Here is a 26,682-nt window from a genome sequence, read left to right on the forward strand (position 1 = left end):
GAAGGAAATGAAAGATCAGTTTTAGTTTTCATAGGGGTGAATGTTCTGCAGTGGAGACTGTGTTTCAGGGTTCATTGAGTCACATTCAATATCTTCAGCATCTGCTGAATAAAGAAGGTTTCAAATTACACAGGTATTCCCTTCACTAATGAAGGAATGTCTTTAGGAATGATATACAGGGTTTCTGTAATCTTTGTTCTGTTGTAGCAAAATGCACATGCACCGATAATCTCTTGATTTTAATACCTCCAGTGTCTCAAAATTGAATGGAGGACAGGCTGAGAACTTTTGGCCCTAACCATTGAGTAACTTTGAAAAACGTAGATACATTGACTATTGTATCAAAATTAAAGTTAGTTTTCTTATTGTTAATCATGACCTCTGCATATCTGTGTGGCACAATCAGGGAAACTGAAATCTTACAATGGAGCTACCACATTCCCCAGGAAGAATTCACTCTGACCCTTTCTTTCCTTGACTGCTGGGACATCTGCAGATTGGTACCATCTGTATTTTCTGTACTGCTACAGCTATGATGTGGTCTCTCTTTGCCCTCAATAAAAATGGCTAGGCTGAGGTCTACTGATGGGGGTTTCTTTAATGGGATTGATTGTGCCCTGTTTCTTCATGGGTTTGCCACGAGTGAATTTTCTGAGTGCTAATTATTTGCCCTTCCCTGTATGTTATTTGATCTAAGATACTATTTTACTCACTGTGACTGATTTAATTTTTCTACATAAATTGCTGCATTCCCTAGTCTGGACTTCCTCCTGTGCTTTTTCAGCTTTTGTGCAAATCAATCCTCCCATGGTTTGGTGTCGACATTGACATTGTGATCTGTTACTGCTTCCTGTTATCACTAAACTTCTCTTCAAGTACTTTCTCTCTATTTCTGTGTTCAGATTGCTGGTCTGGCTTGATTCTTCACCCATATCACAGCTAGTGAATTTGACTTAAGATGTTTCTGGCTCCTGCCCCACCCTGATCAATTCCATGGATCTGTTCAGCAATGCACCACATTGTAAGATGAGGTTTATACTTTGTCAGTACTCATTAGCAGGCTTTAATCAAATATAACTCTGGGCAAAGAAACAATAAGAGAGGACATCTTCGAGAACTATATAGACCCAGGCTCCATTTTCAGGTATGACATTGTTATTTATGCACTTACTCAATGTCTATTCTTAGAGTAAAGTTATAATGAATCCTTTACTCCACAAAAGGAAGTTCTTGGAATTTGAACCAGTGATAGTGAAAGACAATGATAAAATCTCAAGTTAGAATGGCATGTGGCTTGGAGAGGAAGTGACAAATGGTATTGTTCACTTGTATTTGATGCTCTTCTGCATGATAGAAATGTGCAGATTTGGAAAGTGCAGTTCTAGGAGCTTGCTGAATTGCTGCAATGAATGTAGTTTATTGCTGCTACTATGTGGTTGTGATGAAGTGAGTGAATGAATGAGCACTGGAGGCTTGGGTTGATTAGATTCAAGGTTGAGTTACAGATTCCTGATTGACAAAGGAGTCAAGTATTATTAGAGTAGGCAGAAAAGTCAGAGTGAGACCATACTTAAATCAGCCATGACCTGCATTAATGACTGGCTCAAGGGGCCAAATGGCCGCCTCTTGCTCTGATTCTGTTCTTATTTCTACGTTTTTATGTAATATTAGCACTGAAGTATTGAACATACATTGGCCATGTCCATCTTGAATTTTGAGGACTCGACAATGCTTGATGGAGAGGTTGAACCCATGTGTTCCAGCAGTCTTTCCAATTGTTCGGAGGTGCAGGACATGCGTGTTTTGCTCCCACTCTGGTTGTGAATTTGTGGCTTTCACATTGTCGACATGCTTGTTCAGGACCGTCGCATCTACCCAAAATTTATGTCACTGGTCCTGACATGGTGCTGACTGTGCCTCTTACCCATGTGGGGCCATTTCAATGATTCTTATACCAAACCTTGTCCCCTGTGTCAATTGTCTCTCTCGCTTGGTCGATTGTTTCCAGCTTGTGTCCAGCATTGCAATTCTTGATGTTATTGTTTCACCCTTCCCCTTCTCCCACATCCAGGTAGCATATGTTTAGAAAAAGCTGAGTAGGTTTGGCAGCATTTGTGAAAAGAAATCAGAGTTAACGTTTAGGATACAGTGACCTTTCCTTAGTTCTGACCCAAAACGTTAACTCTGATTGCTATTCACCAATGCTTCCAGACCTGCTGAGTTTTTCCAGCAAGTTCTGTTTTTGTTTCAGATTTACAGCATTGGCAGTTTGTTTGGTTTTTATACTTCTGGGAATCCTTGTCCAAACACAATTGTAAACATGGCTCATGTCCAGCTTTGTGAACGACTGCCCCCTGCCAGCTTTGCATGCAAATCCTGTATCTGAGGGATTGGAAATTTATCCAGCTCTGAAAAGTGGTTTGCCATCTGTTTGAAATCCCCACAAAGGCAAACCACCCCATCCGGCTTCACAATCGATACAACCGGTGCCGCCCATTCTACAAATTGGACTTGTTTGATTCCTTCAATCTCCAGCCTTCTGATTTCTGCCTGCATTTTTTGCCCGTAAGGCAAATTGCACTGGGCAGGCCTTGAAGAATCATGGAACTGCTTCCTGGTCGATATGCAAGGTGGCCTTGGGTCCTCTGATAGTCCCTAGACCTTCATGGAAGACTTCTGGGTATTTAGTTCGGACTTCACTGAGGCAACCATTTTCTAATTGCAAAATGTTGGGCCAATCTGGGTGAATCTCTTGCAGCCAATTTCACCCCATCAAGCTTGGGTCAGAGCCTTTTACTACAATTACCAATATCTAAATCAGCTGCTTTTCATAAAAGACCAGAACTGAAGTTGTACCCTGAACCTGTAAAGGTTCCCTGGGATAGGTTCTCAGCCCAGCTGGGATATTGTGCAAAATTAAGGCTGGGGTCCAGAGTAAATTTTGCTAAAAACTGGTTCTGTGCTCACTGATGTAGCCGCACCAGTATTAACCTCCATTAGAATTGGATAACTATTTAACCAATCGTTTATCTTGATTGATTCTAATTTTGAAATGGCTAAGCAATTTAACTATTCCAAACCAAATGTAAGTGGACTTTCCAGGGGTATGAAGTCTTCTGGATACCAAGCTATGAGTTCTCTCACTCCATTTTATGCCTAATAGGAGTATTTTGCTGTCTCACGCTTGCATACCGGCAACAACTGAAATGACTTGCTGGCCAGGATCTTGAAATAAATTTTAACTGCTTGGCCAAGGTTTGACTTCATTTTGGGATTTTGCTGTGGACTGATCAAGAATCCCACTGATCAATCCCACTGCCTTGAGCTTTGTAATTGTCTTCATTCAACTAATGTTTCCCAAGCTCAGTCGAACTGGTGAGAGTGTCCATTTCCATCGGAATACCCTGCAACTTAAATGCTTCTCTGGCTGCATTTTCCAGTGATAAAGCCACATGTAGCGCCATTTGGGCTTCAGCTAGTAGGCATTTTTTCAAATTTCATCATTGATTCCAAATACCAGATGGTCTGTAAGCATCTCCCTTCAGGATTAACCTAATGTCACAGGCTTCTGCCAGTCATTTTAAACTAGTCAAAATTCCCAATATGGATTTCCCTGGTTCCCAAATTGCCTAGTAAAACCAATAGCATCTCAGAGTTGGCAGAGACTTAGGATAATATTCCTTAACTATGGCCATCAATTCTAAAAAGCTTTTAGTATCTGGTACCTCAGGGATCATTAGGCTCTAATTAACAGAAAAAGTGCAGTTCCACAGGCTGTCAGGAGAATTATTTATTAAGATTTTTCTTTTTTTAGCTTAGTTATTAGTTGATATATTTTTATGAATTTAGCAGGTCTGCCTCAATGTCATTTGCCTGGACAAAACTAACACATTCTTTCCACATACGGGGCTCAGTCCTTGACGGCAGGATTTGTTCTCAAACAAAGGCATGATGTAATAAGTTTTTACCCCAACTCAAAGATGACTATTGAAAGCGAGTTTCTTTAGAGTAGTGCTTTTACTCCTGAAATAACTCCACAGAGGCCAGTATCCATCACCAAGTCACTGTTTATTTAGATGTAAACATTGGTTTTAGTACTATCTCATTCAGAGTCAGCTACCAGATTGTCAGCATCTCTGATACTCCCCTTTTTATATATCAACTAGGGTTTCCAGATTTTTGTCCATTGCTTTTTGTCATTTATATAAGTGATTTGAATGTGGACATAGGCGGAATGGTTAGTAAGTTTGCAGATGACACCAAAATTGGTAGTGTAGTGAACAGTGAAGGAGGTTATCTCAGAGTACAATGGGAGCTTAATAACATGGGCCAATGAACTGAGGAGTGGCAGATTGAGTTTAATTTCTATTTTGATTTTATTGTCACATGTACTTTGCTGTATTTTATTGTATTCTTACTGTAAAAAGCTTTTATTTGTCATCTCAAAATGGCACTATTTTGAACAATATAAGAATAAGGAAGAAAAGAAAAAAACATATAGTTTGAAAAGTCCATCAGTTTTGATCCAGTTAATCACCACCAGTGATGCCTGTGCCACAGGCCCTCCGCCACCACTTTGCCACTATACATACTGGATACAATCAAAATTGAAGTTGCTGATCCTCTGGCGCTATATATTTTAAAAATATATTTTTATTAAGAAAAAGGAATTTTTTTTCTTTTGAATATTACAACAAATACAAAACCAAACAGTTCAAACTAATATTAAAAAACAAACCTGCTAAATTCATAAAAATATATCAACTAATAACTAAGCTAAAAAAAGAAAAATCTTAATAATAATAATAATGATATTAACATAACACAACTCAGCAAAGCAAAGCAATAGCCCTCGATCTTTTATACATGTTCACAGTTCCTTCTCTCTAGATTCCAGACTCATTACATAGAATTGCCATGGCTATATAAAGGCTCTTATTAGTATGGCGGACAAATCTGTATGCAGGTAGTCCAAAAAAGGCCGCCACGTTTTATAAAAATTCTCGCTTTTATGTTGCACCATACTCATAAGAAAGTCCAAGGGGCTGTGCTCCATGACTAGCTTACACCAGCCTGCCAGTCCCAGGGGATTTTCCAACACCCACCCTAATAGAATGTTCTTTCTGGCACAAAAAGTGAGGATACTGAAAAGCCATTTTTTGTTTGCATCTAATGAAAGTGAATTAACAAAGAAGAAAATATATCGGGTGCATCTCCACCTCTATCCCCAAGGCCTTCTATATTTTGCAAGACCAAAGACAATGAGTAAGCATGCCCATGCCCACTTTTACATTTAGGACACATTGGAGATGCTCCTGCTTTAAATTTAGCGAGGCGGTCTGGGGTCAGATGGACCCTATGGAGAAACTTCCATTACAAGGTGTGGGTCCTGCTGCAAATTGAGATGCTTCTTGCATTTTCCCAAATATTGTCCCATATTTCAGAAGAGATCTCAATGTCTAACTCCCTCTCCCACACCTTACAGAGCCATTCAGTCTTGTCCAAGGGATCCTCTCCCAATAGATGATGTGTTGGGTGTATCCTCAGCACTCAACACCCTCTTCTCCATGTCGGACCTATAAAGATCAGTTTGAAGTGTGGTCTCTTTTTGTATGAAGTTTCTAATTTGAAATGAAAGAGATCCCTACTGGGCAATTCACATTTCTGAGCCAACTGATCAAAGCACATCAATATGTCCCCTTTGAATAAATCACCAAGGCAAGACATGCCCGTAGCTGCCTATAATTTAAACCCAGAATCCATCACCCCTGGCCGAAGGCCTGGCATACCAAGTATGGGTATCAAAAATGATGTTTTGGCAATATTGCCCTCACCCTGACGCATTGCCCTCCATGCCTTGACAGTATTGATGACTCTTGGGCTTTGGCAATATTCATTTAACTGTTCATTTTGTCTAAGAACAACAGTCTGATAAGGAGGCGTCTTGCCTGAGATGCTTTGATGTCCAACCAAAATGAGTGAGGGTCCCCCCGGGCCCAGTCATTCATGTACGATAGTAACAAGCTTAGCTGATAATTTTTGATATCTGGGAGGCCCACTCCTCCCAGTCTGGAAGGTAACTGCAATTTAGTCAATTTAATTAATGGCCGCTTGCAATACCAGAATTAAACCAGCTGCTCAGTCTCCTAAATATTTGCTTAGTATAAAGTAGAGGAAGCATTTGCATAGAATACAACAAGCGGGGCAGAATGTTCATTTTAATGAGGGCTATCCAACCTAACCAAGAAATCGAGGTGCCTCCCATCTATGAAGGTCCTGCTTGATCCTATCGAATAAATGAGCAAAATTGGCTTTAAATAGCTAATCAAAAATGGGAGTAATAAGTATACCTAAGTAGAGAAAGCCCTCCTGACCATCTAAAATGGAACAGAGATCTGCCGTCAGGATTTGGCACTCTCAGGAGACCTCCCATGGGCAGGGCCTCTGACTTTGCAGAATTGATCTTATAACCCAAGAAGCCACCAAATAGATTGATGCATTGTATCAAGTGTGGCACTGAGACTGTTGGGTTTGATAAGAAGACGAGAATGTCATCCGTATACAGTGCAATATTAATTGACTTCTTCCCCACTTCTGGAGCGGTTAAATTGGGATCCCTCTATATTGCCTCCACCAGTGGTACGATCACTAATGTGAAAAGCAATGGTGACAAGGTGACAGAGCCCTGTGAACTGCTCCTACAATTATTAAAATTGCTTGATCGTATACCATTGGTGAAGATCGCAATGCAAAACCTCCACCTACCTGATGAAGATCTCTCCCAGGCCAAACCGCTTCAAGAAATGAAAAGTATATGGCCACTCGACCCTGCCAAATGCCTTTTGGCATCTAAGGAGATCACCAATCCTTGTACCGATTGCTGTTGACATACTTGATCATGATAAGTAATCTCCTGACATTGTCCATCCATCTGCGAACCTTTATGAATCTCGTCCTCCTTAATGATAGAAGGCAGTACAGTTTCTAGCCTTAATGCCAGAGTCTTGGATAGGATTTTGAAGTCAACATTCAGGAGTGAAATGGGTCTATAGGAAGCATAGTCCTCCAGGGCGTTTTCTTTTAAAAGAATGAGAGAGATGTTTGCCTCTCTTAAAGATGGTGGGAGGAGGCCACGATTATGTGAGTCATTAAACATGCTAAGCATCGGCCCTGACAATATACTTATGAATTCGCTGGGGAGCCTGTCAGAACCCGGCACCTTTCCATTCTGGAGCTGCCTCACAGCCTCCTGCATCTCTTGCTCTGACATTGGGGCATTGAGGAGCGACTGTCGTTCAGGGGTCACTCCCAGAAGGTCCAAATTCTTAAAAAAAGACTCCATCCTAACCCGCCCACTCTCACAGCTTTCAGGTTAGTATAATTCAGAGTAACGTTTCCGGAATGCTGCATTAATCCTTTTTGAATCTTTAGTCAAATTTCCAGTGTCCTCTCTGATCGAAGTAATGGCCTGGGGGTGGGAGGGGGGGGCACTTTTTTTTTCCTAGCAAGATATGCTAGGTACTTGCTTGGCTTATCCCCATGCTCAGTCTTTAACTTGCAAATGTAAGCTCCCTCTTGGCCGTCCGTGTAAGCATAGAATTCAGCGTAGACTGAAGCGCCATGATCCTCCAGTTTAACCAGTGAGAACCTGTCAAAATATGTCTTTTCAGCTACTTTCAGAAGTGTCTCAAGCAAGTGTTGTTGCTCACCAGTCCGTCGCTTCTTACTGGCTGAATAGGAAATAACCAACCCCTTAGCATAGACTTTAGCTGTTTCCCAAAGGATGGGTGGGCTACTGTCTAAGCCTGAATTAATATCTAAAAAAGCCCCAAACCAGTAGAAAAAAATTCAATACATTTGATATCCTGGAAGATGAAGGGATCCAGTCACTAGTGCTTCGTGCCTACCAGCGTATTCTTACTCTTGACCATTAAATACACTGGGGTGTGATTGGAAATAGTGATATTGCCAATTGTATATAACAGCACTAAGCCCAGATGTGCTGTGGGGGTCAGAAAAAGATCAATCCTGGTATGGCATTTATGTGGGTTTGAAAAGAACATGCAAGTCCCTGCCTACAAGGGGAAGGTGCCTCCAAACATTTCCCACCCCAATTCAGCACACAAATTTCTTAATTGTTTAGGTCGCAAAGGAGGTATCAGAGGGCCTTTGGGCAATCTGTCTACTGTTCTATGAGACAGTTGAAACTCCCTTCTATGATGATGTGTTGAGATGCAAGGTTATCCATTCCAGAAAGTGTGTCTGTCAAGAATTTAAGGGGGTGGGCCAGGGGACAGTAATCATTTAAGATCCCGTATTTTTCCCCATGTATCAAAGCTTTAAGGATTACAAATCTCCCATGTGTGTCTTTAATGCACTCTATTAACTTGGAAAGTCTTTCTAACTAAAATGGACACCCCTCGACTCCTCATTGAAAGATGAAAAATAAACCCGGTCTCACTCATTCTGTTGCAGCTTGAAATGCTCTGCATCATCCAAGTGTGTTTCTTGGAATAAGGCAACATCCACCCTCTCCCTTTTAAGGCTGGAAAGTAGCAGGTGCACCAATTAAACATATTCTTAGCCATAACTTTTTATAGCACCATTTAGACTCCAGAGAGGAAGAACCCAAACTACACATCTTTAATGCAAAAGATTCCACAAAACCCAAAAACTACACAGACTAAAATAACTACAGCCAACAAATCTGCAAAACTTATAAAAATGATGTACAGCAAAAACAGAAAAACAAAACATCGCGAAAGGCACTGATTGGAGGAATTTACCCCCATTCAAAGGGGGTGCCTACACATCCTACAACCGTACTAACCATCCCAACTGCCCTCTCAACTCCTACCAGCTCGGGTCACGCCACATACAACGACTACCTGGTAGAGAAAAAATAAACACCCAAAAGCAACGTTAGTACTATAAACAAGTAAACTAAAAATAAATGCCACCCATCCCTTAACATAACTTAAAGATTAAAGATAAATATTCTATCCATCATGGACACCATTTCACGCAACTTATTACCAGAAAGGAGACTCCACCAAGTCCTTTTTCAAAGAAGAGCAAACCCGAACAGCTCTATCCTCTACACCTATTTGGCCATTCAACTTCAGTCAACGTGTCCACAAAGTTCTCCGTTTTCTCTGATGAGTCAAACAAATGTATGCTTCCATTATGATTGATCTGAAGTACCGCTGGATATCTTAAAGAATACTGGATCCCAAGCTCTTTCAATCTCCTCTTGACGCCATTGTAGGACTTAGTCGTCCGGCCCATTGCTGCCAAGAAGTCCTGAAAAAACATGACTATGGAGCCGCCACGTACCAATGCCCTCAAATCCCTCCCCTGGGCTCCAGAGGCTCCATGACTCTCTGTTTGTCTTTATATGATGAAACCTCACCAGGACAGGGTGTGGGCGCTGGCTTTCGTGCTGTGATCCGGTGGGCTCTTTCAATTGTTATCCTGCCTTTCTCTACTGGAAACCACTTCTTGAAGAACTCCACCAGCTGCTCACCTTCCGTCCCTTCCAGTATGTCAACAACGCGCAGTTTCTTTCTTCTGTCCCTGTTTTTGAGAGAGTCTACCAGATCCAACTGACCACAGACCTGTGTTCCAAGGCTTCATTCTGGCTCTTGGAGGAGTCAGTCTCTGCCTCTACCACTGCAGCCTGACGTTTGAGCTCATCAGTCCTTTTTCCCAGTTCTTGCAGCATAGCAGGTACAGGAGCCAGTTTCTCTTTTTTTTTCCCTGGATCTGCCTCCTGAGGACTTTGTGAGATTTGCCCAGCTCCTCAACCAGGGTCTGGTGAGAAAGCAAGTCCGCTGCTTCAGAGGCTTTCTTTTGTATTCTCCAGCTGCAAAGAGAAAGATAAGTCTTTTTCAGGTTTCTAGTTCCTTTACTGTGTTTTTACTCAGTGAAGTGTTTGGGATGGGTCCTGGCTCTGTCATGTCGATGTTGCAGCGCGAAGCCCAGCAAACGTGATCCTAACAGGACGCCGTCATCTTGGATTCCCAGGCACCATCTTTGCCACTGGGCTGATATTCCTCCACCAGTGCCTCACTGCTGCTGGCACCAGACTAATCCAATGTCAGAGTTGACTCTCTTTTTGCTGGGCCCAACCTTGTCAAGGTCGCTGTGATGGCCTTCTGCTAGTGCCAGACCCAACCAACAATGAAGTTGCTTGATCTTCAGGTGTCATCTTTTGCTGCTGGGCTTACATTGCCTCTGCCAATGTAGCAGCTGCATATTCCAGGTCCTATGCTTGCTCTGGAAAAGTAAGTAAGGGTTCACTCTTTCTTATCCTGAGCTTAATTAAGGTCCATGGCCTGGGCCCACTCAAGGTAGGCCCTTCACGAATCTGTGCCTTGGGCCCACCTCGAGACCACTCGGGGTTCACACCGTGAGCCCACTCATGGTCAGCAGTAGACTCATCGCAGGTCTGCACCCTGGGTCCAACTCAAGACCGCTCGAGGTCCACACCCTGGGGCTGCTCATGATCCGAGGTAAGCATATCCAAGGGCTGTGCCCTGGACTTGGCTCGAGACAGTTCAAGGTCCCCTCTCACCACCACTGATGCTGTCCAACCTCAGGACAATGTAAGTTTAAAAAAGAGAGTTGGAGAAAAAAAAAGCTCTGGCACAGGAGCCCTACCCCGCTGCCATATGAGGTATTTGATAAATGTGAGGTGTTTCATTTTGGTAAGGCAAATCAGGGTAGGATTTGTACACTTAATGTTAGGATCTGAGGACTGTTTCGAAAAAAGAGACCAAAGGGATGCAGGTTCATAGATCCTTGAAAGTGGAGACACTGGTAGTGAAGAAGGCATTTGGTACACTTGTCTTTACTGGTCAGTACATTGAGTAGAGGAGTTGAGACGTCATATAGTAGCTGTACAGGATAATTGTTAAGCCACTTCTGGAGAACTGCATTTAACTCTGGTCTCCCTGCTATAGGAAAGACGTTGTGATACTTGAAAGGGTTCAGAAGATGTTGCCGGGGTTGGAGGCTTTTTTCTAATAGGAAGCAGCTGAACAGGCTGGGGCTATTTTCCCTGGAGTGTTGGAGGCTGAGGTGAGACATTATAGAAGTTTATAAAATCATGAGTGGCATAGATGGGATGAATAGCCAAGGTCATTTACTCAAGTTAAGGGCATCGAAAACTAGAGGGCATAGCTTTAAGGTGAGAGAGGAAAGATTTAAACGTGACCTAAGGGACAACTTTTTCATGCAATGGAATGAGCTGCCAGAGGAAGTGGTGGAGGCTGGTGCAACTACAACATTTAAAAGGCATCTGGATGGGTACGTAAATAGGAAAGGTTTAAAGGAATATGGGTCAATCGCTGGCAAAGGAACTAGAATAATTTTTAATCTAGTTCCTTTTGGCGAAGTTCACTGATAATGCGAAGTTAGGCAGACAGGCAGGTAGTACTGAGGAGGTGGGGAGGCTGCAGAAAGATTTAGACAGTTTAGGAATGTGGTCCAGGAAGTGGCTGATTAAATTAACGAGAGCAAGTGTGAGGTCTTGCACCTTGGAAAAAAGAAATGGTGAGAAAATTCATAAAGCCAAAGTACAAAGATCTGGGAGTGCTGGTCCAGGATTCTTTGTAGGTTGATTCGCAGGTTGAGTCCGTGATTAAGAAAGCAATTGTAATGTCATTTATCTCAAGAGGGTTGGAATATAAAAGCAGCAACATGCTTCTGACACATTATAAAGCTCTAGTTAGGCCCCATTTAGGTAAAAACAAGGACTGCAGATGCTGGAAACCAGAGTCTAGATTAGAGTGGTGCTGGAAAAGCACAGCAGGTCAGGCAGCATCCGGGGAGCAGGCAAAAGCCCTTCATCAGGAATAGAGCCCCATTGAGAATACTGTGTCCAATTTTGGGCCCCACACCTCAGGAAGGCCATACTGGCACTGGAGCGTGTCCAGCAGAGATTCACACACATGATCCCTGGAATGGTAGGCCTAACATATGATGAACGGCTGAGGATCCTGGGATTGTAATCATTAGAGTTTAGAAGGTTCAGGGGAGATCTAGTAGAAACTTACAAGATAATGCATGGCTTAGAAAGGGTGGATGCTGGGAAGTTGTTTCTATTAGGCAGGGAGACTAGGATCTGTGGGCAAGCCTTAAAATTAGAGGGGATCAATTTAGAACAGAAACGAGGAGACATTTCTTCAGCTAGAGAGTGGTGGGCCTGTGGAATTCATTGCCACAAAGCACATTGGAAGCCAGGACGTTAAATGTCTTCAAGGCAGAGATTGCAAAATTCTTGATCTCGCAAGGAACTAAGGGCTAAGGGGAGAGTCCAGGTAAGTGCAATTGAAATGCCCATCAGCCTTGATTAAATGGCGAAGTGGACTCAATGGGCCGAATGGCCTTTCTTCCACTCCTATGTCTTATGGTCTTAACTTAGGATATCTGGTCAGCATGGAAGAGTTGGACCTAAGAGTCTGTTTCTGTGCTGTACAAATCTATGACTCTATGATTGGGGTTGTTAATCTGGTCCAATCAGGAACTCATATTCTATGAGGTCCAGCTGGCTGACCTCACTGCAATCATTACAGACACAAGACTTCATCCCATAATATGATTTAACATATGAAGAGGACACCAGGTGGAGCACACACTTCCACTAGACTGCATTAACTCAATGCTATTACAGTTACCTTACTCTTTCTTCATCCTTTTCCAAGCCAGCTCTATCTATAAAGCTAAGAAAAAAAATTGAGTTTCTATCTCCCCAAGGAGGTCTCAAGCCAATCCACATCCTGCTACCTGTTCTAAAATCTTTGCTCACATTTTGATGGCTGGGACAAATTGTACTTACTGAAGCAATCCTCAACATTCTAAAGTAATTCTAAATGAAACACCCATAAGGTTCTGAAAAAAATTCAATTTGCTCTTCATCCAAATGTAAATGGATCCTTAAAAAAATCTAGTCTATTAGTTTTTGAGATTTATTTACAGCTTAATAGAAGCAAAATCATTAATCTGCCCACCTTTAATGGCAGAGATAATAAATACTCAAACTTAAGATTTGAAAGGTGGTTATAATACAGAATTCCTTTCGTGAAGCCTTTCACTCAAGCAATCCAAAATTGTCCCTTTTGCTTTGTATTTCCATCTACTTCAAGCATTTATCTAGTTTTCCCCAAAAATAAATATTGACTTCTGTCTGAACCAGACCCTTTGGCAAAACAGAGAAAAAGTGAGGACTGCAAATGCTGGAGATCAGAGTCGAGAGTGTGGTGCTGGAAAAGCATAGTAGGTCAGGCCGCATCTGAGGAGCAGGAGAATCTATGTTTCAGGCATAAGCCCTTCATCAAGAATAAGACTTGTGGGCCAGGGTTCGAGAGATAAATGGGAGGAGGGTGTGGATGGGGGGAAGGTAGCAACCTCTGTATACATCGCATCAGCCTCCGTCACTTCTGCCACCGACAAACAGACCCCACCACTCGGGATATATTTCCCTCCCCACCCCTATCAGTGTTCTGGAGAGATCATTTCCTCCACAACTCCTTTGCCAGATCCACACCCCCTCCAACAACCCTCACCCCACTCCTGGAACCTTCCTCTGCCACCGTAGAAAGTGCAAAACCTATGCCCACACACCCCCCCCCCCCCCCCCCCCCCTCACCTGCGTCCAAGGCCCCAAAGGAACCTTATATATCTGACATAAATTTAACCTGTACCTCCACAAATGTATCTAATGTATCCATTGCACCCAATGTGGAGAAGGATGCCACCTTGCAGATCATTTCAGAGAACATCTTTGGGACACTCACCCCCAACCAACCCACCGCCCCATGGCTGAATGCTTCAACTTCCTCCTTCCACTCCACCTAGGACATGCAGGTCCTGAGCTTCCTCCATACTAAACCCTAACCACCTCACGCCTGGAGGAAGAACGTCTCATCTTCTGCCTTGGGACCCTGCAACCACACAGGATTAATGTGGATTTCGTCAGTTTCCTCAACCCCTTAGCCCACAAGCCTCAAACTTGATGTAGGTTTATACCCGAAACGTCAATTCTCCTGCTCCTCAGATGCTGCCTGCTGTGCTTTTCCAGCACCACACTCTCAACTTTGGCAAAACATTTCATTTTGCCTCAAGTGCTAACAGATGAATTCCTTTTATTCTCCCAATTTGTGGGAGTGTTAAGTTTATACATCTCATCACTGATTTGTCAATTTTTATAAATATCAAAAATAATATTAAAGTCTCCATATGTTTCCTCTTTACCTTATTCATGCCAATGCATATATTTCTCATATTGCAAGTCTCTCCTCAGCTAAAGATGTTCATTGCGGGCATCATTCTGCTAAAATTATGCTGTATGCTCTCTTTGGTTCGAAGTGTATGTTCTGACATAGGAAAGCCCAAAGTTGCATACAAACTTCCTTTGTACTCAAAATTTTCAAACCTGAAAATTCTCTTAACTTTTCAGTATTTGTACCTTCAGCGTTTTCGCTTCTGGTTTCTTTGTTCTTCCACACTCCAGTGTCTTAACTCTGTACTTTTGATTTTTTACATTTTGTCTTCCAGTACATAATTCTGCTTGATAATTTGCTTAAGTTTTCATGATTTCTTTACAATTCTCATCACTGTTTGCCAAATATCACACTTTTATATCAATGATCTATGCCTTATACTAAAAACAAAAGTTGACCTAGTCATTATTTGTTTGACCACATACAATGTGTTTGTGTGAAGAATACACATTTACTGTTGGTCTTTCTCTTATATACATCAGATAACTTTCTATTCATGATGTTAAATTTTGTTTCAAACTTAAATTTTCCTAATGGTTTTATCAGACCGCTTATGGAGTGACATCAAACATTTCTTCAAAGGTCACTGAAATATTTGTAGAAAAGAAATTGCTGTTTTATCTTGATTAATAAATGTATTTTTAAATGTATAATTTGATCTTAAACTGAGTTCTGCTGATTTATGCACAATTGATGTCACGTAAACTGCTTTGTATTTACTCAATGTATCCATATCATCATTTTTGAACAATGGTTACATTCATTTGTTTCAAGCCTCAGTTTATATAGTTTGGGGTGATTGAGAAATTGTGAATAAAGCTATTGCTATCTGTCATCTAATTTCCTTCAACAGACTAATGTATAAGCTCAAATCCAGTGACTTAACCATTGTGAGTTCCACTAACAATTGTTTTAAATCTTTGTCTGCATCCTCACTTTCACTGTAATTTATAATTAGAGATTCCAAATATTAATTTTAATTTTTCTGCCATTCTTTAACTGTCTTGTCCACAGTTAGAGTCACTTCTTCATCCCTCACTGTCCTACTTTCTTTTTAACAATTAACAAAAGCCCTTACCATTCACAAAAAGTAAAAATGTGAATCATACATTTATGGATTGCATTCATATATAGTATACATATATAAGAATTCCTTGCAATTATTTACTTACATGTTAAACATTTCTTTGTGAATCCTCCCTGTTGACTTTTCCCAGTCTCAATTGTTAAATTCCATTAATAATGGAAACTGCCCATGGAATGTTATTTCACTATGATTTCTCACTGACCAGTGGTGTCACCACCGAGACGAACAGAAGAATCTGATAGGGGTCTGAATGCCAGTTAGTTCAGTTGGCTGGATGGCCAGTTTGCTATGCAGAGTGATGGCAATAGCGTGGATTCAGTTCCTGCACCAGATGAGATTACCATGAAAGATTGTCCTTCTCAATCTCTCCCTTGCCAGAGGAATGGTGACCCACAGGATAACCAGTTATCTCCGAGAAAGCAGCCTATGGTCTAGTCAGACTATGATGACTTTATATTTACTTTTATATTCTATTCCCCTTGAAATAAAAGCCAATATTTCATTTAACTTGTCTACTAATTTGGATGCTAGTTTTTTATGATTCGTGGTTGAGGACTCCCAAATCTCTTTTCTGCAGCTTTCTGCAATCTTTTTCCATTTAAAATAACATTCAGCTCTTCTATTCTTCCAGCTAAAGTGCATAACTTCATATTTCCTCACAATCTATCTGCTAAGATTTTGCCCACTCATTTAACCTGTCTGTATCTTTCTGCGGCCTCTTTGTGTCATCCTCACCACTTGCCTTCTCGTTTATTTTTGTTTCATCAGCAAACTTGGTTACTGTACATTCATTTTCCTCATTCAAGTCATTAATATATTATAAATAATTGTGGTCTTAGCACTGATCACTGTGGTACACCATTAGTTACAAGTTGCCATCCTGAAAATGTCACCCCACCTTTATTCTACTCTGTCTTCTTTTAGTTAGAATATTATTAGATTAGATTTTAGATTAGATTACTTACAGTGTGGAAACAGGCCCTTCGGCCCAACAAGTCCACATCGACCCGCCGAAGCGCAACCCACCCATTCCCCTACATTTACCCCTTACCTAACACTACGGGGAATTTAGCATGGCCAATTCACCTGACCTGCACATCTTTGGACTGTGGGAGGAAACCGGAGCACCTGGAGGAAACCCACGCAGACACGGGGAGAATGTGCAAACTCCACACAGACAGTTGCCTGAGGCTGGAATTGAACCCAGGTCCCTGGTGCTGTGAGGCAGCAGTGCTAACCACTGAGCCACCGTGCTGCCTGTATCATAGAGGATTGGTCATTTCCAACACGATTGGCTTTTTTCTTATTAAGTAATCTAATGTGTGGTACCTTATCAAACAACTCCTGAAAATCCAAATATATTATATTCACTATTTTCCCCTTAATCTATCCTGCCTGTTACCACCTCAAGAATTCTAGTAAGTTTGTCAGCCACAATTTCCCCTTGCTGAAGCCATGCCAGCTCTGCTTGATTATGTTATGCATTTCTGACAGTTGTGCTATGACATCCTTTATAATAGATGTTAATTTTTTTCCCCATAACAGACGTTAAACTAGTTGACCTATAGTTACCCGTTGTTGGCCTGTTTCTCTTTTTAAGTAAGGGTATTATATTGCTAGTTTTCCAAACCTTTGGGACTTTTCCATAATATAAGGATTCCTGGAAGATTATTATCAGTGCATCTACTATTTCTTTAGCTACTTCCTCAAGCATTTAGAACACACCCCATCAGGTTCAGGGGACTTATTGGTCTTTAGAGTCATAGAGTCATACAGATGTACAACATAGAGTCATAGAGATGTACAGCATGGAAACAGACCCTTCGGTCCAACCCATCCATGCCGACCAGATATCCCAACCCAAACTAGTCCCACTTGCCAGCACCCGGCCCATATCCCTCCAAACCCTTCCTATTCATATACCCATCCAAATGCCTCTTAAATGTTGCAATTGTAACAGCCTCCACCACATCCTCTGGCAGCTCATTCCATACACGTATCACCCTCTGCGTGAAAAAGTTGCCTCTTAGGTCTCTTTTATATCTTTCCCCTCTCACCCTAAACCTATGCCCTCTAGTTCTGGACTTCCGCAGCCCAGGGAAAAGACTCTGTCTATTTATCCTATCCATGCCCCTCATGATTTTATAAACCACTAAAAGATCACCCCTCAGTCTCCAACGCTCCAGGGAAAACAGCACCAGTATATTCAAACTCTCCCTATATCTCAAATCCTCCAATCCTGGCAACATCCTTGTAAATCTTTTCTGAACCCTTTCAAGTTTCACAACTTCTTTCCGATTGGAAGGCGACCAGAATTACATGCTTTATTCCAAAAGTGGCCTAACCAATGTCCTGTACAGCTGCAACATGACCTCCCAACTGCTGTACTCAATATTCTCAACAATAAAAGAAAGCATACCAAACACCTTCTTAACTATCCTATCTACCTGTGACTCTACTTTCAAGGAGCTATGAACCTGCACTCCAAGGTCTTTTTGTTCAGCAACACTCCCGAGGACCTTACCATTTAAGTGTATAAGTCCTGCTAAGATTTGCTTTCCCAAAATGCAGCACCTCACATTTATCTAAATTAAACTCCATCTGCCACTTCTCAGTCCATTGGCCCAACTGATCAATATCCCGTTGTAATCTGAGGTAACCTTCTTTGCTGTCCACTACACCTCCAATTTTGTTGTCATCTGCAAACTTACTAACTATACCTCTTATGCTCACATTAATCCTCATTAGTTTCCCTAGTGTTTTTTTTTCTCCAGTTATGGTTATTTAATTTATTTCCTGCCCTCCTTTTGCTCTTTGAATATTTTGTAATTTTGGAATTCCATTTGTGTCTTCTATTGTGAAGACAAATGTAAATAATTTATCCAATTCTTCTGCTATTTCCTGGCTTCCAATTATTATTTTGCCAGCCTCATTGTTTCAGGAGCCTATGGTAATTGTAGCTTCTGTCTTCAGTTTTATATATTTAAAGAAATTCATCTATTTGTTTTGATAGTAATTGCAACTTTACTCTTAAAGTTTACTTTCTTTCTCTTGATTATTTTTGGTTGTCTTTTTGTTGGGTTTTAAAAGCTTCTCAATCCTCTGGCTTACCACTAACCTTTGCCATTTTGTTTTCAATTTGTTGCTTGCCTTAACTGCCCTGGTTAACCTTTCTTAGAATCCTTCATACTGGATCTTTGCTGTGACCCATGAATTATTTTCTAAATGTCTCCCATTATTCTTCAGCCATCTTTGTTGCTAAACTCCCTTCCCAATCCACTCCAACAGCTCCACCCTCATTCCTTTGTAATTACCCTTATTTAAGATTAACACAGTTATTTCCAACACCAGTTCTTTCCTCTCCAAGCAAATGCTAAATTCTGCCATGTTATTAACATTGTTTCCAAAGGAATCTTTTCTTCTGACATTATTTATTAAACCAGCCTCATTATACAGCACCAGTTCTAAAATAGCTTGTTCCCTGATTGGATGTGAAACATATTGTTTGATAAAACTGTCCCACATGCACTCTATGAATGTATGATGTAAGTTAGATGAGGAGGAATTTGGCTATGAAGGCTGGATCATTAATCCTGAGATAGACAAATTTTTAATTCGGAAATGAATCGAGAGCTCTCAGGAAGAGGCAGGAAAGTGGAGTTGAGGATTATTAGGTCAGCCAAGATCTCATTGAATGACTGGATGAACTGAGTGATTTTCTTCTGTTACTATATCTTATGGTCTTATAGTATATCAGACTAGTTGTTACACAATTAGCTAATCTTTGACTTTCCATCTTTACCTCAATTACAAAATTTCTAGGACAATAAAGAAGAAATGAAACATCAATCTTTTAATTCCTCTAAGAATTTTTAATTGGATTGCTCACAGCATTGTTTAGGAGATTGGAATGTAGTTGCTAGAGGTTCCAGAGAATTCTGCATTTCATAATAACTATTTAAACAGAATTTAAATATTGTATGTAAACAGTTGTCTGTCACCATGCAGTTAGAAAATGCAGCTAGTAGGTGGCACTATGGAGATGGTTTCTGATGTACCGGTCATCCACCTTGCTATTTTGTACAGTATGTGAAAGAGCTTCACTGCGCAATGGCAATTTATTAGTCGCGAAAAAGGGTTTGTTGATAAATTTTGACCTTTCCAATTATAAGCAAGCTGAGAGCTTTTCTTTCCTTCCAATGCAAGCTACAAAAATGGGTCTTAAGAAAAGATGTATTTAAATTTACAGGCAACTCATTCCAAACTTTCAGTCAGAGTTCAGTATACAGACTTAAGGTATTCTGAAAAAAATTTGGAAGTAAATCTGCTGAAAATGATATGCTATTGCAACATTGGTATAAATCATTAACATAGAATTATTTCTTAAATGAGAAAGTAAATGTGACTTTAAGAGATGTACAGAGAAATCATTCTGTTTCTTCATGTTTCTCATTATTCTATTTTGGCATATATAAATCAAAATGCTCATGTAAACCGTAAGAAACCTGAAATTCAGAATCAACTCCCCTGAGAAAAAAAGCATGAACAGTGGTCTATTTCTTTAATATAAAAATTACGTTAACTCAATTAGTTTTTGAATAATAATTGCATTTATCAGAAAAATATTATTGATCCTAGTTGGCATGTGTGATTGAAATAACTTTAAAAATCTTTCAAGAATTCAAAAGTACTTCATTATCAAGGTGAGGGCTTAAATATCAAGGAATTTTAAATTTTAATCACAAGTACTAAGGAAAACATATGGTTTTCTCACCAATATGAAGCATTCACCCTTTTCTACTTTGCTGATTAATTTGTGTTGATTCTGACGAGTGACTAGATCACTTGTAGATGGCAGTCTGGTATAATATTGTTGAGGATGTTTAGTACTTCATATTTAAAAGTGGTTGATGTATTCAATTTATAATCTGAAAGTATTATTGACCATCTGAACCAAGATTGTGTTTTTGTACATCAGCTAATACTATGGACGAAGTGTGAGTGGGTGAAAATGAGGACACAGTGAATGATGTGGTTACATGTATAAATGTACTAAAATACACAATAAAATAAAACGATCTTTGAATCATTTTAAGATTATACTTTATTTCAATTAAAATCCTACACAAAATTCCACATTGGTTTACAATGTGATTTTATATAAATTAAATAATATTTGCACAATGTCAGCGAATGGCAGACAGTAATGGTTATAATGATCGTATTGTATAATGCAGCAAGACTTTTTAAGTTGGTGCATTAGAAGGTCTCTGCAACTAATATAAACTAATTGCCAGAATCGCAAAAGATACCGCCCCCCCGCCCCCACCTCAAGTAAGTCAAAATCCAGAATTCAACAATATGAATCACAATGTCACTTAAGTTATTGGAGATTATAACCATTGTGGCACAGGTTCTGGTTTGACATTTCCAAAACATTTAAAATCCACATTAAAAGACAGCCAATTAGGTCATTGTGTTTTTCCACACAAACCATTTACGCTTACTCATTAGTTTACTTAAACTTTAAGTTTAATCAGAGTTAACGTATCGGGTCCGGTGAACCCTTCACGGACCCGAAAGGTTAACTCTGAGTTCTCTTCACAGATGATGATGCTGCTGCTGCCAAACCTGCTGAGCTTTTTTAGCACTTCTGTTTGTGTTTCTGATTTACTGCATCCGCCGTCTTTTCGGTTTTTATTTAGTATTTCACTGGATATCAATTGCCTCAATAGGTTTAATATCAGTCATTATCGACAATTTAATACTGATTTCCAACGCACTCAAGATTTATTGAATAGTTATAGAAGGAGTGTTGCTAGTATTGTTGAAGATAGATCTGTGCAGGAGCTGCTAAAGTTTTATGTACTACACTTTTGGCTGGGGCTCTGTGTGGTTCTTACATTTGATGTTTCCCTTGTGTCGGTTGAATGCATCTTTGCTCTAGTCGATCGCCGAGAGGTAGAACCGCGCCGTTCGGTTTCTCGGAGCTTGACAAACTCCCATACTACCATGGTGAAGATGGAGGAAGTAGCTGCTGGATTAGCAGCGTTTCACATCCAACAGTTCGTCTCCATGTAATATTAAAGGGAATTGTGATGGATTTATTTGATCGTAGCCCATTACTAAGGTAATCATATGGGCTTGTTTCCCCACTAATCAGAAAAATCAATTAGATCAATTTTGAAACAGCCGAGATTTTTATTCAGTGGAGTGCCCGCACGGACCAAATGACTTGTTGCAGTCCCAAGCAAATCCCGTCGTATTCGTATGATGGCTGAGATAGTACCGGGTCTTTTTTTAATAGCAGTTGCACTCACATCATTTACCACAGTTATTAAGGAATCACAGTACAGTAAATTAGTTTACCGTGATCACTTGTATTGTCCAACGATTACCTCCTGCTCATTCTCGACTGATATGTCTGTGTCAAAGGAAATGTTTTTTCAGCACTTGACCTGTCACATACCATTGAAAGAAAGAATATTTTGCCACGGGCCATTTAAACAATCCTAGTAACTTGCCCTGAATCTATACGCCTGCTCGCCTTCTCGTCGATTCCTTAGGAACCGGTGTATCAACTTTTTTTTGTTAATCGCATTGCCGAGGCTCTGACCTCTTTCTCTTCCGAAGTACTTAGTGTACGTTGACATTCCTGGACACTTTTCCAACACCCATTCCATATCTTGCACTCTAACCTTAACACCAGTAAGAGCTGACAGTCGCTTGATTTTGACGCTTTATATCTGATGTGTAGGCTATCTTGGCGTGAGCGAACGTAAACGGTACTGGAGTGTTTTAACCATTTTTGTTGGTGGGACTTTTCTTCCTGTTTGTTGCAGTGTCTGACGCGGTTTTCAGCTTTTACTCAGAGGAGCTGGGTTCCATTCGGTCGATTTTGTCCGTGTGTATTAGTAGTGGTAATAGAGCAATTGGGCATATTTACTCAATGTAAATATCGCGTTTTAACTGTTACTTTTTAGATACATAATAATTGACTTAGGCTATAGATTGTCGTTGGGTTAAAACTTATTCCAGGATATTTGTAATGTAAATAGTATGTCTGATACAATATAAACATAGCAAAAACAGGAACATATAATTCGCAATTTTCAGGGAAGTAGTTGGAGGCAAGTGGAGAAACAACCCTATTCCAGTAAGTAACGCAATTTTCCTGTCATCATGGCTAAAAATATGTTGAGATCAATAGAAATACATTCTTCAGATTAATACACAACTGTTAACTCTTCGTGCCACATTGTTTTTGAGACTAGTCAACTATTCTCGATATATTAGATCCTCATTCAGTCTCACTGGTAATCTCTCAGGATTGATGTAAAATTATTAGTCCAGACAAAAAACCTTTGATTTCTATATTTTTCTTTGCTATTTTGAATTTATTTGGTTTAGTTTGATCTTCAATAAATTGTGAATTTTACAGATTGGTTTTAATAGAGGTACAGAATTATGGCAAATAAAACTAGTTTTGATAATTACAATGACTGGCTTTTATTATTAATTGGCTAAAAGAATTAAAGTAACCAAAAAAAGTTTAAAATGTATGTATTGCTATGGCAGACCTAGAAAATTTTATGATATCAAATGATTAAGAATGAACAGCGACCCATCTTGATAGGCTAAAGAAATGTTAATGGAAATTACTCCATGAATTTTCTAATCAGCTACACTAATGGTTTCCAACAGCTATTGAATTCACTTCATGCAACTTTGTAAATTGTATGCATGACACTGGCATAATCCATGACTGTCCACAACAGTAAGAAAACCAGGAAATGTGCCACAACAATTTAATACTGATGATATGCATAGTATTCAGTACCAGGTTTACATTGTCATGTAATTATACAGTTTCTAAAATGCCTTTAAAATATTCAGCCTCTTGGAAGTTGAACTTGTATCATGCAACACCATACAGTCAGTGTAGTATCATTAAAAAGATAACGTTCCATGATCACAGGTGTCTTTTGATTACCGTTAGCACATTTCAGTAACAAATAAGACATCCGGCATGACATTTTCTGCCAATTTTTCTTACAGCACTGCACTTTGAAGATGGAAACAGAGGTTACTGATGGCCCTATCACTGGTGGTGGTGAGTTTTTAAACAGTTTTTTTTAACTAAATGTTGTCAAGCTTCTGGCAGAATGTAGATAATTGTGCACTCAAAAATTACAGTCAATGTTTTTTTAAATTAATGTTGTTCTTGAATTCGTATCATCCAAAGGAAGTGAACATCTTAAAATGAAACAGTCTTTTAGACAGAATGCATAATAAATTCCCTTACAGATAAATCACTCTACTTATTCTGGGTTTAAGCAGTGTTATTTTAAATGTTTGAATAAACACTGAGAACACAAACGTTCATATTGCACAAGAATACTTTATTGGCAACAAGAACTATGCTTTATTAACTATGGTGTGATGACTGACCTCTTCATAACAGGTAGTGATGACTTCTCCCCCAAGATGGAGCATTCACGGGTGGTGGTCCCCACCACAAGCACGCCCAATGGCCAGTACACCTCCCTGAATCACATGACTAACAGTAAGTGCCTTTTTTGTGCTAGTTTCTACTCTGCATCAGCATAATTCTCCGAATCTGCTAGTTTTGTTACCACAGACTACAACACAGGACTCAAATCTCTGAGGAGAAATTCAGCAAAGGGTGATTAGTACTGGTGTGTATATATGAACCTGCCTTACAGTCTAAATTATGGAATGTTTGGATTTGGAAATATTTCTTTATCCTTGCCAGGTAAGATATATTTGTGTTCAGTATGCAATTTGTTCTATTCATATGAGTTTGTATGTGTATTAGAAAAATACTCTGAATAATAAATAATAGGTTTCTTAAGAAATATTAGTTCAATTTTTAACAATTGTCAGAGACTACTGCATTTAGAATTTTAGTTTGAGCATAATCATTTTCTGACATTCTACTTTTATTTATATTTAGATAATTTTACATATGTGAAATCACTTATGTTAGTTTTTTGAGACCTTTTAAAGCCTTGGATTATTTTCTATCTCATTTTCCATGCCATCTGATTTACAGTAAGTCAGAATATAGTGGTTATGGAAAAGAATCAGTGTTTCCTGGTGTAGTTAGTTCCATTTGTCAGAATACTGGACTCAGAAAATAAGACTGGAGGTTTAGGAAACATTCTATGTTTAGAATGCTACCAGCTGATGTAAAATTATTTATCAGAGTTAGCTGATACATTGCTTTCTCTATCAAAGGAAGATGGCAGACACTGTCTGTTGTTTGTAGATTACACAAGTTGCTATTGCAATTTAGGCTGTTAGGCAAGTTAAATCTTACTAAACCTAGTTTTGAAATGTAAGAAGATGCTTCATGCAGCTGATGCAAATACGAATTATTGTGCTCCCAGGCATAATAGCAATTTGGAGGATCAATGCACAACGTATATTCAAAGAAAGAAGTTGTTTGCTACTTTCAGGTGATCAATCTTTCTTCTAAAATGAATAAATCTAGAAAAGAACATTTTTTTTTGGAGTAGGCACATAATTTGAATACTAATTACTTCATAATTTAAAATTCATGAAATGTAACTGGAGTGAGAGAAAACGACTGAATATTTTTTGAAAATCATTTTGTAACTCATTTTGTCTGTACACAGTAACACATGTACATTGTTCTTAAATTTTAAGAATGTTGATTTTTATTGGGATAAAATGAAAGCTTCATAGGACATGTGTTTGTAAAGGAGTAGGTAATTCATGCTGTTGGGGATGATTTTGCATATGCCCATAAAAAATGAATTTGTGAAAAAGTTATAAAGTGATTCAGTCATACAGAATGGAAACAGGCCCTTCAGTCAACCAGTCCATGTTGAGCATAATGACAAACTAAACTAGCTTCACTGACCTATGCGTGGTCCATATCCCTCCAAACATTTCTTTTTCATGTAATTATCCAAATGTCTTTTTAAATGTTGTAACTATACTCGCATTCACCACTTCCTCTGGAAGGGATATTTCTCCTCTCACCTGAAAAAATATGCCCCCTTGATTGAAATCCCCCAGCCGGGGAAATGACACCTGCCATTCACCCTATCTTTACCCTTCATGATTTTATAAACCTCTACATGGATACCCCCTAACCTCCTACGCTCCAGTGAAAAACAAGTTCCAGTCTATCCAGCCTCTCCTTATTACTCCTATCCTCCATTCCTGGCAACATCCTGGTAAATCTTTTCTGAACCCTCTCCAACTTAATAATATCCCTCCTATGACAGGGTGACCAGAAATGGATACAGTACTCCAGAAGAGGCCTCACCAACGTCCTGTACAATCTCAACATGACATCCTAACTCCTATACACAATGGTCTGTGCAATGAATATAAGCATGTTAAATACTTTCCTAATCACCCTGTCTACATATGAATTCTACAAGTTGAATTTGAACATATTATATGTGTTTGAAATTTGTGAAAAAAAAATTAAAAGATATTGGCTACCTGACTATTTATTAGCAGTGGTTAATGTCAGGTGGGGTGTATGGAGTAATGAGATGCCTTTGCTGTTAATCATATTACTTATTGTTTGGGGTTAGTATGGACATGAACAAAGCTTTTTGGGATGAAATATTTAAAGAATGTGGAGATCCCGGTTTTCCCTGCTGTACTTTGTTTCCTTTTGCATTTTAGATCAGAAAAGACGTTTGATTCAAGTATTTTTTACAGAAGTTCTCTTAAGATGGGTTTCTCAATAGCTTTGGTTACTTTGTCATACTTTTACTGTAAATCTGTTTGAATCTCATGAGACAAAGTGTGGTGCCATATTTCTACTGCAGTTGCCAGAGCAGAAATAATTTGAAATGAAACCTGCTGTCTGTGCCCTAAATGTGCTAGTATTGTACAGAATCTCTCGCTATTGACTCATTACTACTTTTCGTGGAAATCAGTTTGGAGGTAACAGGGAATGTGGTACTATACAATGTAAGACTTATGTTTAGTGATCTGGGGTGGGGGTGGTGAATCTGCCCTCAAAAATGATCCCTTTTTATCTTGGATGTAAGATGATACCTTTGGCTCAAGGCCAAGTATTATTGGGAGAGTGAGAATGATGCAGACAGGACTAGCAACAAGTTTGTTACAGGAATGGGGTGGAAAAAGGTAGGTTTGTCTCAGCCTTAGAGCTTTTGTCAAAACAGTGTTGTTTAACCTTTTGATTGCCAATTTTGCTCATCTACTAAACAAATAGGTGTATTTTTTTAAAAAAATAATTATACCGAACTGTTCTGTAGCAAAACAGTACCGATGATT

General features: G+C 39.6%; 1 protein-coding gene across 9 annotated transcripts in view; it reads left to right on the forward strand.

Moving 5' to 3' along the window:
* LOC122551441 (zinc finger protein Helios-like) overlaps positions 1-26,682 on the forward strand; it is a 227,066-nt gene that overhangs the window by 96,682 nt on the left and 103,702 nt on the right. For 5 of the 9 annotated variants that reach the window (XM_043693360.1, XM_043693354.1, XM_043693353.1 and 2 more), the window contains 2 exons: positions 23,431-23,485; positions 23,837-23,938. In XM_043693360.1, the coding sequence (XP_043549295.1) occupies positions 23,446-23,485; positions 23,837-23,938 (142 nt within the window). In that variant the 5' untranslated portion in view covers positions 23,431-23,445. The other 4 variants (XM_043693357.1, XM_043693359.1, XM_043693358.1 and 1 more) reach the window with 4 other exon arrangements.

This window comes from Chiloscyllium plagiosum, chromosome 7 (assembly GCF_004010195.1).
Source record: "Chiloscyllium plagiosum isolate BGI_BamShark_2017 chromosome 7, ASM401019v2, whole genome shotgun sequence".
NCBI classification, from domain to species: Eukaryota; Metazoa; Chordata; class Chondrichthyes; order Orectolobiformes; family Hemiscylliidae; genus Chiloscyllium; species Chiloscyllium plagiosum.